Source organism: Rhinolophus hipposideros (assembly GCF_964194185.1).
Source record: "Rhinolophus hipposideros genome assembly, chromosome: 2".
Classification (NCBI taxonomy): domain Eukaryota; kingdom Metazoa; phylum Chordata; class Mammalia; order Chiroptera; family Rhinolophidae; genus Rhinolophus; species Rhinolophus hipposideros.
Genome location: NC_138048.1, coordinates 70,501,346 through 70,514,000, shown reverse-complemented (window position 1 = coordinate 70,514,000; position 12,655 = coordinate 70,501,346). Strand labels below are relative to the sequence as shown.

The 12,655-nt window shown below is 31.7% G+C and overlaps 1 protein-coding gene across 12 annotated transcripts in view; it reads left to right on the top strand.

Annotated features, from left to right (window-relative positions):
* Positions 1–12,655, top strand: part of NLGN1 (neuroligin 1) — a 794,578-nt gene that overhangs the window by 349,739 nt on the left and 432,184 nt on the right. For 9 of the 12 annotated variants that reach the window (XM_081064849.1, XM_081064846.1, XM_081064852.1 and 6 more), the window contains one exon: positions 6,314–6,373. The exons of the other annotated variants lie outside the window; for them this stretch is intronic. In XM_081064849.1, coding sequence (XP_080920975.1) covers positions 6,314–6,373 — 60 coding nt within the window. The remainder of the gene's footprint in view (positions 1–6,313; positions 6,374–12,655) is intronic. 12 annotated transcript variants of the gene reach the window in all.

The following is a 12,655-nucleotide window of genomic DNA, read 5'->3' as shown; positions in this document are numbered from 1 at the left end:
GATTGATGCCTGTCTAGCTCTCCATACTCACTTTTCACTACTCTCTGTTCTATTCCTTGTATACCAGCCACACTCACTTCTAGACCCTCTCTCATTTTAGGACCTTTTCACATGCTATTTTTTTCTGGCTGGAATCTTCTTCTCTTCACTGACCCATCCTCAGTCTCTTTGCCTGATTAGTATTGACTGTTCTTCAGTCTTCAGGCCACATTGCACTTATTCGACAAAGACTTCTTAAGCTCAGTTAGGTCCCCCTGTATAACTTCTTATAACACCAAGACTTTTTTTTTTTTTTTAACAATTTGTAAGTATAGGTTTATGTACGTGGTTATTTGTTCAATGTCTGTTTCTCTGACATAATTAATTTGCATGACGGCAAGGGTCTTGCCTGTTTTGTTCACCATGTGTCCTGAGTACCTTGCATGATATGCATTTGTTGGATGGCTGGATAACTGAATACTGCAGCCATGCCAAGGAGGTTGGACTATTGATGTCATCCCAGTTCTCAAGCCTTGCTGAAGTATCTCTGAGCATCTGGTGGCACTTGTGTCCTCACAATACTGCACATACATCTCTAGGTAATGGGTGAAAAGCAGTGGTGAGTATATCCTCACAAAGTACTAAGCGTTATATAGTACACAGCCACATTGCCCTAGATGAGAAAGGAAAATTATTCTGACTTTCTTCGTGCTATAAAAATACTACATCATCGTTAAATCATTTGCATTGAAAAATTAAATATAGTGTTAAAAAAGTAGGAAGATTGTACAAATTTGGTGATGCTCAGATTAGGGTTAGCCTATTTTACTTACTTTTCATCTACCTTGATTTTTTTTCTCCAGATCCTATCACTTTTTTTCAAGGTAGGATTGCTTTGACTTCAAAGTTTTACTAATCAAGGTAATTTTATGAAGACAAAAACTTATCTTGTCTGTAAGTATAAATTAGCGCTTCTCAATGTACTTAGCCTGAAAAGATTTTTCTCTCTTTCCCTATTTTAGCGTTAGATTCTCTTTTTCTCAAAAATCATGTTTTAAGCTGTGCCCTGCAGAATCATCAAAGAGCATATGTTTTGTGTTCATGTAGGTGATATCTTTTAACACAAAGATACACATAGAGCGTGCTTGCTGCTTTCACACTCTTGGAAGCTGGTCTCTTCATAGAATATATACGTATGAACAACTAGCTAAACATGCAATTCACCTAACAAAGTACTCAAACATCATAAATGACATAGCAGTGCCACCAAAATTTGCACAGATAGGGATTCTTTTGAAAACTATTAATTGTTCCCAAGTTTACTTTCAATATCTCCTCACAAGTCTTTGCGCTATATATTTATTCTATCACAATGCAGATTTATGACATTAGTCAAAAATGTTATCTTTTTAATTTCAAAAAATCACGAAAGAAAATTATTTTTAGATTTGTTGTCTTTATATCTGTTCATATAACCCATAGTTAAAAACTGTGATTACTTTTCGTGACATAAATATAGTAATATCAAAATAATAAGTATTTTTCTAAATCAGTTACCTTCTCTTATTTCTGTATTCTCAAGAGGTACATACTGTAATGATATGAAATTGACTAAATTTCAATGCGGAAAATTCAGTAGTTTTGCAATGACAGCAACTGCTGTGATATCTAATTTCTTAAAGTCATTGTATTTTAAAGTTTGTCAATTTGGGAAAAATATAATAAAATACTGTAATTTTTAATGAAAATGTATTGAATTCTGGTATTGTCCTCCCTATGGAGCATAGTTAGGTTTATACCTTCTTGATCCACTTTTATAAACTAAATTTTTCCTTAAAAGTATCTATGAAAAGATTTAGCCTGCTTTCAGTTGTTCCAGAACAACAATGGCAACATTCTTAAATTCTCCCATTCTGTGGAAATGGCTTTAGGACTTCTTTAGAGTTGGTGTAACTCAAAGGCTGCTGAGTAAAGAAGGTGGGGAAAGAGGAAAGCAAGGTCATTAACCAGGGCTCTCCATCTATCAAGATGGGACTAGCTGGATCCTAGAGTTCTGAATAATCCTAAAAATTTCAAAGACTTGTTCTCTTAAGAAGGATACATTTCTCATGGCCAACTTTCTAAGTCAGGCGCTAATAATATCCTCAACCTACTTGCCTTTTGCAGATATGTGTGACACAAAGTACAGATAATTTCTGCTGAATTGAACCCATAATGAAGGAATTTATAATCAGTTCTAATGTATTTGAGACCTAAAATATATTAGCCCTTCATCAAAGGGAATGATAAAAAGCAGCATTAATATGGGCGGATAGTAATTATTTCAGAGCTCATAATTATTCTCCAGTTAACTACAGAGAAATGCTGATTTTTTTATTCCTTTTTAGAAAAAAATAAAAGGCACCTGGTCAGAAATGTAAGAATGTCCTTTATAAAGGCTGATGCTTTGAATCATGCTTATGTTAATGGCAAAAGAACTACTTTGGATTTAAATGAGTTCAAAGTTCAGGGTTTGAACTCAGTTAGGAGTTGCCTTTACCTTTCCTGGTCCTGTTGTTTCACCACTGAATCTATTTATTGCCTACAGGAGATATAAAATATAGAAATTACTCTCACTCTCTTTCAAAATGACATGAGGTCTACTTTCCTACTAACTCTAATGAGAGTTATGTGTGCATTCCTCAAGGAGCACAGACCCTACAGAGTTTCAAGGTAGAATAAATCACTTCCACACTCAGGTTTCAGAGGTTTCACTTGCTTTATATTGTGGTGCTTTAAGATACCCACTGAAACTGCTAGTATTGAAAATGCACTATTTGTAGTTTAAATGAGACATAAGCTGGAGTTGCAATATTGTTAATGATTGTTATGTTGAAGCATAAATGTTTTACCCTTTGGGAAAATCATGTTGGCCAACTTGAAGGAATGCAAGGCCTCTAAAATGCGGTTGCCTAATACGTGTAATCATATGTGAATTAATGACGATTATGTCTTAAAATATTTTCCTTCCATCTAATTATAAAAAAATTTTGACATAGGTAATTACATCAATTGTAACAATTTAGATTAAAGGAAAAATGAGCCAGAGTTGCTGATATCCTAGAAAGAAGGGAGTTCAAGGTAATAGGATGTTTTCTTTCCAACCTGGGAACAAGGAATCTTGAGATCACGTAGGGATCTATTTCTGTAACCCACTAGCATATGTTTACTCTATTGAGACTTCCTAGAGAAACCAATGTTGAGTTTCTCAATTTGCAACCATGGACCCTCTCAGATATTTATTCTCAGTACCTTTAGGTATAGGAGATAAAGGAAATCCGTTTTCTTTCTTTTTTAAACCAGTTTTGCCAAAAACTGTAATCAGCCCTCTTCTTCCCAGGGAACCTTTAAAAATGAAATGTGTAAAAGCTATTGATATTAAGAAAACCCAGTTATGCTGAAATCACAAATATTACTGGAACTCATACTGTGGAAACAATTTAATATCATCTAAAAATAAGGTTTTACTTAGTATTCAGTAAGTGAAATTCTGTAGTTGGGAGAACTCATTTTAATTGTTCTCTAGGATAATGATGTCCCCATCTATTTATGATGCTGAAGCAATATCTGTATTGGTTTTTAACTCTTCAGATTTACTGTAGTGAAAGATGTCCATGCAATGGATGTATGTAATCATTACCCCCCATAAGTTAAAAGGCATGCAGCTTCCTGAGTAGGGAAGATGATAATAAATATGTAGCAAAATCTGGTTCAGCCATTGCATCCATGGAAAAATTCTCATTGTATATAGAGTATCATTTCCATGGCTTCTCTACTTATGTAGAGTGGGGGTCAAATAGCAACTGAGAACTATTTCCCACATTCAAATAAATGGGAGACGATGTTTTAATAAAAATTCTCTTACTGTCACATCTCAAGTACCCCAAGAGCTAGCAATTCTGCATATGTGCAAAGTACGTAAAACTACTGGCTCATGGTTGTAGAACCTGAAGGCTTTCCCAAATAATTCATGTAAATTGCCTTGAGTACCTTAGGAGGGGAAAGAAAGACATCTTAATTGTCTAAGAGAGATGCCTTGTAAAGCCTGACACAAAATGAAGAGAGTGACTTAAGGTAATTGTGATAGTTTACAAGTGTCTCCAAATATTAGTGAACTGATGACACAGCAAAAAATTTTGAGCTCACATTAGTGGTTTCTTAATATAGCCAAGAATTAAGCAAACTAAGTAATTTAACTAAAATTTGAAAGTAGATAGTGGTTTGGCAGCAATAAATAATCGCCACCGCGCTTGATCTGTGTTCTTCACCAGTAAATAAAACTGTAACTTCTATATAGAGTACTTGAAAATAGAAATGCAAGAAAATACATTTGTTGAAGTCTGTTTGTTTACTGCTTTAGGTAATTACAGAAAAATAAAAAGCATAAAAATATAGTTTTTTAAGTTTGATATTTTGTATGCTTTAAAATTGGAAAACTTCAAACAGAGTTCTGATACCAGCAATTTTTATATTTAAATTAAAAATATTTCTATTTTTCAGAAGTATAGCAACATTGTTGCATGAACATCAAATAATACTGAGGGTTCTTTTTGCATTCAAACAGGGTCATATTAAAGAAATGTAGACTTCTGTGAACTTGGAACTGAGTGCCAATTAACATAAACTATTGCTTTCATCTAGGTTTTCTCTTAATGGAATGATTACTAGCAGGAGTGACTATAAAAGTATATCACTTAAATTATTGTGTACAGCTTGTCTGTCTGTATTTGAAATGACCTTGAAACCATGATTAACAACTGAGTAGTCAACAGGTCTCTTTAATTACATCATTGGTTTCTCCATTTCCAATCTTTTGATCTTTGCTAGTTATTACTACTTTTCAAGCTGAAAAATAGTCTCTCTGAGCTGATGATGCATAATTGTATTATTATATCTAATCTTTTACCTTCTGTTTTCTGGGAGGGTGCTTTTCATTCTTTGAGGGTTGTGATATTAGGTATAGTTGTGAATTATAAACATAATGCATGGTAATCGCTGAATAGACTTAGAAATCTTTCTCAAAAATGTTTAACAACCCTTCCCTATGAAGTGCATTTAGAATTAATGCCTGCTTCTTTACTATTTATATTATTGAAATCAACACATGACTTTCAGTGTTTCTTTTCTTCTCCTTTTTCTGTGACTTATTTTATGCATGACAAAATTCTCTTGCTTACTGCTCTGTGGTTGGCTGTCTTTTAACTTGAGTGTCCTGTGTTTGTAATGATTGCTTTTTGCATGAGGATTATGAAATGTCATACAAATTAAGTGGCTGTAGAAACAAGAAGAAATGTGGGGCTTCACTTGCTTTTTTTGTGCTGAATATGTCAAGTATGTGACACTTAAAATTACTTTCATATGGCCTTTGACTTCCCCTTTGGTGCGCTCCTTTACTCTAGCAAATTAGTATTGTTAAGTAGAGTAAAACATTTATTAAACATTCACAGTGTTTTAATATGATTATTATCCTAAGATATGATCCCATTATAAATAACTGTACTGGGCATGAAATTGCACCAGGGCATAATTCCATTATATTCCTAAATTGATTATGAAATATAAGCCTTGACTCTGTAACTACCTTAACAGCTAAACGATGACTTCCATTGACAGTACCTTTGCTCTACCTAGTGATGAGATTATCTGTTCCTACATTTGTGCCGTTTGCAAATGTCTTAAATCCACAGCTAGTGTTTAATCAAAACACATGGGGAAATATTTGTGTAATGACAAGTAATTTTAAAAAGTCACAGTTTTGAATAATGTATGATATAAAAAATGTGTAAAACCCGTGTTGATGCTCTTACAAAAAACCAAAAGAAAATGAAAAAAAAGTTCACCCTAAAAATGTTCATATCTCTGTTTTCCCTAATGTTATTATATTGTCCCAAATTAAAGACTGTTAGCCTACATTTTTTTATTGTTGTCACCAGCTTTAATTAGAAAAGACACTGAATAAATTAAATTCTTTCTGCTAATAAAACTGTTCACTTTTTTGTATGCAGTGTGTATTTAAAAAATTATTTTTTTTGCCTATAACTTGCGTTTCAAATCATAATGTATTTTTTTATGATGGATATATTCACAAATCAAATCTTCTATGAGATATTTTGGGGAAAGGGATTTTTTTCTTAAATAAAATAGATAATCAACTTTGACTTAAACACTTCCCCACTCTTTTTGGAAATATCCTTGAGAATTTTAGTATTTACATTTATTTTTTCCCCTCAGTCTTGTTTATTCTTGAATTGTCTTTTTTTTTTTCCCCCTTCCATTTCTCCGTTCTCAATCCTAGGTCCCCTTACAAAGAAACAGACAGATGATTTAGGTGATAATGACGGTGCTGAAGATGAAGGTATTTTTTCCACCAAATCTATTTGCATGACAAGGACCTCAATCACTTTTTCCACCCCTTTCTATTTTTTCACTTCTCGTCTTTTTTTGAAGAGTTGTTTTTAATTCCCGTTTTTGATGTGTTTTGTCTTCTTGCTTGTTACATATAAATATACATTTTAAATTTTTTTTAAATGAATGTTAAGTTTTGCATTTTGATACCACCCATTAAAACGTTTTAAAAAGAGGGGCATTTTTTTGTTTTTGTTTTCTTGAACTGACTTTTGATATGTTTCATCCCACGTTTTGACTGAAATTTGTCCATATTCTTTGAACTAACAATCTCTCCCCTTTAGTCTCTCTGTACCCATTTTGCATGTTTTCTAATATATATGTAAATATCTTACCCAATATCAAAATGTGTTTCATTTTTATATTTGATATTTGTTTAAAAAGAACCCCCACTCAATAAAGTGAAGGACAAAATTAAAAGCTGATACAAAGTGTTTCTTGAGCAACATAGTTCAGATTTCAAAAATACTGTTTTCTATTGATGGGGCATAAATAAATGATGTTTTATAGGTAAGAAAAACATTATACCTATATAGATAACTGTAGACAACTTAAGTACTCTGGGTTCATATAGTGAGTGTTTTTGGTAGAATTTATAGGGTTTTGTTTTTTTTAACAAGATTATATAGATACCTTTTAATTTCAAAGGCACATAATTTCTAGACTGGCAAATTAAAAATATTCTGTTTTTCAAAGTATTGCCAACTATAAACAATAAAATATTTCCTGCTTCATTAATACCAAAAGTTTTTTTTCTCTTTCTAACTTTCTTATGACATATAATTCTGATTTACTCTGTAAATCTAAGTGCACATTACATGGATTTGACATTTCTCATTCTTTTACCTGGTGTTAAGTGGAATGTGTAGGAAGACCCACTGATTCTTTCAGTTCATCTTGGTTCCAATTACAACTTCCTTTTTTTTCCTAAATGCCACCCTAGCTATGATTCTTGCAGAGATGATTAATGAAATCCCATGTTTAAAAGTAATTTCCAGAAACCTAGAGATTAAATCTCATAAAGACGTTAATAATATAGTAAGTAAGGTTTTCCAAAATAAAATAATCCATCAACAGGCTAGCAGAAGTGCTAGCTCCATTAATTATAATTATGAATGATTGAATCCTTAGTAAATGGTTTGATTTGTTTTCATTAGATATATGTTTAATAAACTGTTTCACAGTAGAAAAGTAAATGATAGAAGTGAAGTATTGAAAGCAAACAAAATTATATTGGGTGTTAATATTTTCATAATATTTAAATTAAAAATTATTTTATCATAACATTTATGACATTTGATTAAAAATTAATTTACTATGACCCTAACAGTAGGTTAAAGATTAAACACCAGGCAATCATACATTTTTGAAATAAATCATTATAGCTACCAAGGGTTATATTTTGAATGCTAAATAGCTAGAAATAAACATTATCAAAATCATGTTAAAATGATTTTTTTAATTCTGTTGGGAATTTGAACTATTCAAACACTCAGGAAATTTATAGACTTTGAGGACATGGTTACTGTTTCCAGTGCTCAAAAGAACACTGCTTCCCTGTGAGGAGTTTTGGACTTGTTGAACTTTCAAAAAATCCTTAACTCGTAGATATTTGTTATCTAAATAATACCTAAGTATAAATGACTTTTTATTGAGTCGCTTTGTAAACTCTAAAATTTTCCAGAGTACTCACAAGGCTAGTATAATACCTCATGTTTCTGTAAAAAAAATATTTTGATTGCTGGTTTAATGTACTTCTTTTTTACTTTTAGTTAAAAAAAAACAAACAAAAACAGCATCAAATCAGACATTTACATGTTCACAAAAGATACAGCTGAGCAACTGTAGTTGAGCTAAGCCCTGTCAATGAGTCTATTTTATAGGCCCATTCTGAAGCACATGTAACATTTTTAAATAGTCATTAAAAATATCTTAAACCCTATTTAAATTGACAGGTACTATTCAAGTTAAGCACTAAACCAGTCAGCCACAGCAGTTTTCAAATCAATAAATGTTTTTGAATGCTCAGAAATATAGAATGTCAAAGTAGTCTATTCAAGTTCAGCCCGTTTCTCTGTGTTGCTGTTGTTTTAGATAATTGTTTAGAAGTCAAGAAAGATAAATTCAAATATCCTCCAGGATAAAAACCTTTGTAGAAAAGTCTGAGCATCTTCTATTTAATTCCTTTTACAATTATTTTGTAGACGTGAGTGGTAACGCAAAAGCAAGACCAATTTTCACCTTTAATTTGTTCCAAATTTTGAATCAATATCACTAACCATAAAACAACAAACATAAATTATTTGATAAACTACTTTTTTTACTTTAGTCGGAAGTCTAGTTATATCGTAATTTATATGAAATTCTCCATTATTTCCTGATAACCCTACTGCTTTTACCTGATGTCCAGGTCCTTACCTCAGCAGCTGGGTTGAGGCTACCTGACACGTTAAATGGGTGTGCCCCTCACTCTTAGTGGCCTCTTAGTGGAGTATACTAATATTTCACTTCTAATTCTCCTGTGTGTCTTTGCTGTTGTTATCTTGCCACTTTAGGCCAAACACAATTGTATCACTTTTCATTTGTGTTTTATAATAACCAAAAGAACTTCATATTTTACAGGTTATTTCCATAGTTTCAAACAAGACTAATCTGAGGTGATAAAAAATGGGTCAAAGCAACATCCTATATTCGTATGGAAATATTTTGGGAATTTTAGATATATTTTAAATTTTTATAATTGTGCTAAGATACCTTAATGTTACAGTATTTAAATGCAACTTTGTAGATCCAAATCTACATATAGCTTGTAGATTTTTGAGTATTTTTAAACTAAAAACGTGTATCTTTGATCAGGTACAGTTCAGTAAGCACAAATTCAGCCAACTGACTTCACTGACTTCTATACCATTTTGCTGGTGTGAAATAACAGAGGGTCATAAATTGAGTAGGGAGCATAAAAATATTTCAAAATATCTCTAAATGTGTATGTCAGAGAAAAATTTAATTGAGGCAATACCCCACAATTTAAAACTGTTAAATGTCAAAAACTCTAAAACATAGGCAATTAAAAACTTTGTGAGTCCATGAAGAAGACAGAAACCAGTACACAGTTAAGAGGTGTGTGATAAGTAATTATTCACTAGGACCATTAAAAGAATTGTGAATCTAAATGTTGGTTATCAGGCACAAATACATTCCCATTAACTGCTCTAGATCTATTGGTACTTGGTTCACTGGCTTAACATTTTTGTTAATCCGAAAGTTAAAATAGTTACAAAATTTAAAATCAAGGTGTTACTTAAATTCCAAGTTTATTATTTTTTGAATGTGAAAAAATTTCTTACCGTCAAAAATTTAGAACAAAAATAATGAATGGTTAATCTTTCCCACTTAACATCTTACTTTTTTCAGCGACCTAAATACTTAGCAAAGCTTTGAAAAAATGGCAAATCACATAAAATACAAACGTGCTTTATGAACATATGTGATTTTCCTGAACCTGAGCTAGTGATTTCTTCTCTGAGTATGTTCATTTGATTTTACTAAAGTTGGTAGCAGCTGTTTAGGCAAAGTCAATAACTTAGGTGAAATCCTCCTTATTTATAGGGAAACATATGAAACAAGATGTAGAGGGACACATTGGCTCTAATAAATTGTAAATTTCTAAAGTACTTCTAATATATTTGCACTAAAACATAATGGTTCCCCACAGTTTTATTATCAAAATGATGGCATTAGCAGATAGTATTGAATAGTAGGCTATCTGATATGTCAGTTTAACTTATAAAGGTTGTGGGTTTCTTCAAAATTAAAAGTAAATATAAATATAATTTAAGCTATTTATTACTACAAGCAAGAACACCCGTATTATGGAGAATAATTAAGTCTAAGGTAAACCTCTATGATAAAACACTATCAAAATAAATCTAAGATGGACTACTCTGATAAAACATTACCAAAGAACTTGAATTGTTCTGTGATAGAAATACAGCATTTTCCCAAATTTTGTTGGCAATATAAAGGGTTGTTATGCACAAGAATTTTACTGACATTAATAATTAATTAATACCTTGTGCAGGTACCTTAATACCTCAAGCAAAAAGAAATATTTTTCAGAACACAGATTTGGGAGATTATAGAACTTTCAGGAAAACAGTTGTTCAACATATTAAGTTCTTAAGCAAGGCTGAAATCTTTGTGAAGTTTGCAAAGACAGACTGAAAATTAGAATCAGCTCAAAATATCAGTAATCTTTTCAAGTCTAATTAAAAATATAAATAAAGAGATAGCACTCAAAATAGCTCCTAGACTCTATTGTCCTATTTTCAGTGTTTCCTGACAATGGCCACTCCATTCTGTTATTAGGTATAAAATGTGGCAGGTCTTCTCAATGTGTGCCTGTATTGTTTTCCAGGTGAACAGAATGGTTCTACCAAGATTTCATTACTGTTCACAGTTGGTGCTTTGTAATTCTATGTAATTTTAATTAAAGAAGAATTCTGAAACGGCCACCCTCTGTGCTACCTCCAAGCATACAATTAGCAGAGTACAGTGTCTGCTGTGAACAGTCAGTTAATGATTTCAGTTTAATAATTTATTATTGCTTCTTCAATGCCAACCATAGTTGGAAAATAAGCTAAAACTGTATGTAGGAAATAGGCATTTAAGGAGAATAGCTTAAAATTTTTCAAAAGGATTATTTTCTGTGTAAACCGAATATCTCCACAAACTCCCCAAATCTTTACAAATGAGTGAATACCAACTTCCCTCCCAAGACTTTAAGGAGAAAATGCATTTAAGTTTTCCTCCTATCTATATCTGGGTTTGGTGGATGAGTTCTATGTCAAAGTACGCTCTTCTCATCACCAGAAAAGAAGACATTCTTCCCAAGTACACTCTTGGTGGGGGAAGGGGAATATGTTAAGTTTATATACTAGTGTTAAATCCAAAAAAAAAATAATAAAAATAAAGTCTCTGAATTCTGCAATGAGCTAGTTCCTCAACTTGAAATCTGGACAAACTTGTTGAGGTGAAATTGTTGATCCTAAATTGAGTTTTCATTTAAAGAAGTCACTTTATTATTACAGTAGAAACATTGAGGCATTTGTATTTTTAAAATATATTTTATTACTGGAAATGTAAAGTAGCCTCTAAATAATCACCAGTTTTTTTCAAAGAGTTTGTATCATATTAGTCTTTTCAGAGAGCTGAAATCTCAATCATAAATATGTAGGAGACTTAAGCTTGATAAAAAATAATGTCAAAAGCAAAGGGAAAAAAATATACTTTTAAATGACACATATTAGAATTAAAAAAAAGATAATGTACTTTATTTTGTTTCAATTGTAATTTTGTAGATGTAATTTTGTTTCAATTGTAGATAGAAGAGATCATGGGCTATTATGTAATAGTAATGTTTTATGTATGTATGTATGCATAATCATACACACACACACACCCATACACACACACAGAGGTTGCCACAAAAATACACATTTTAAGAAAGGAAAAAATTATATTAAAATTGTAATAATATATACCGATAACAAAAGACGAATACAAGGCATGTTTGACTTCTGCAATTACAAGAGGTGTTCAAGTGGTTACCATCAGTGTAATTTTAATACAGTTTTTTCTTTTCTTAAAATGTGTATACATTTTTGTGGCATCCTCTTTGTGTGTGTATGTGTGTGTGTATATATATATATATATATATATATATATATATATATATGATAGTTAAAACCATGTTTGCCAATATACAGTTTAGCATTTTCTACACAAATTACTCTATTTTTAATATCAATTAAATTATCTCATGTTTCCTTTTTTATATTTCTAGATCCTTGTTGAAAACTACATAATTGAGGAAAGTATCCTAGAAAAATAAATACATTTGATTAAAGTTCAGAGCTGTAGAGATCACTTCAACATATCCCTAAATTTTGGCACCTTACACTTGGACTTAGCTCTGTCCTGTGTCATGTCAACCATGGCAAAATCATAGACCCAAAGTAGGGCTAAGAAGTGTACAATAGTTACACAAAGAGTAAAAAATATAATTGCGTCTGTGTTGTTTCTTTTTCCCAAGAGTGTAAGTGTAGTTGGAATGAACAAATAATTTGGACTTAACTAAAACATACTATTGTTGTTGCATCTCTTAAATGCAACAACAGAAGTACAGATGTGTGTGACTTTACTACTTAAAAATTCACCTGACAGTACCTGA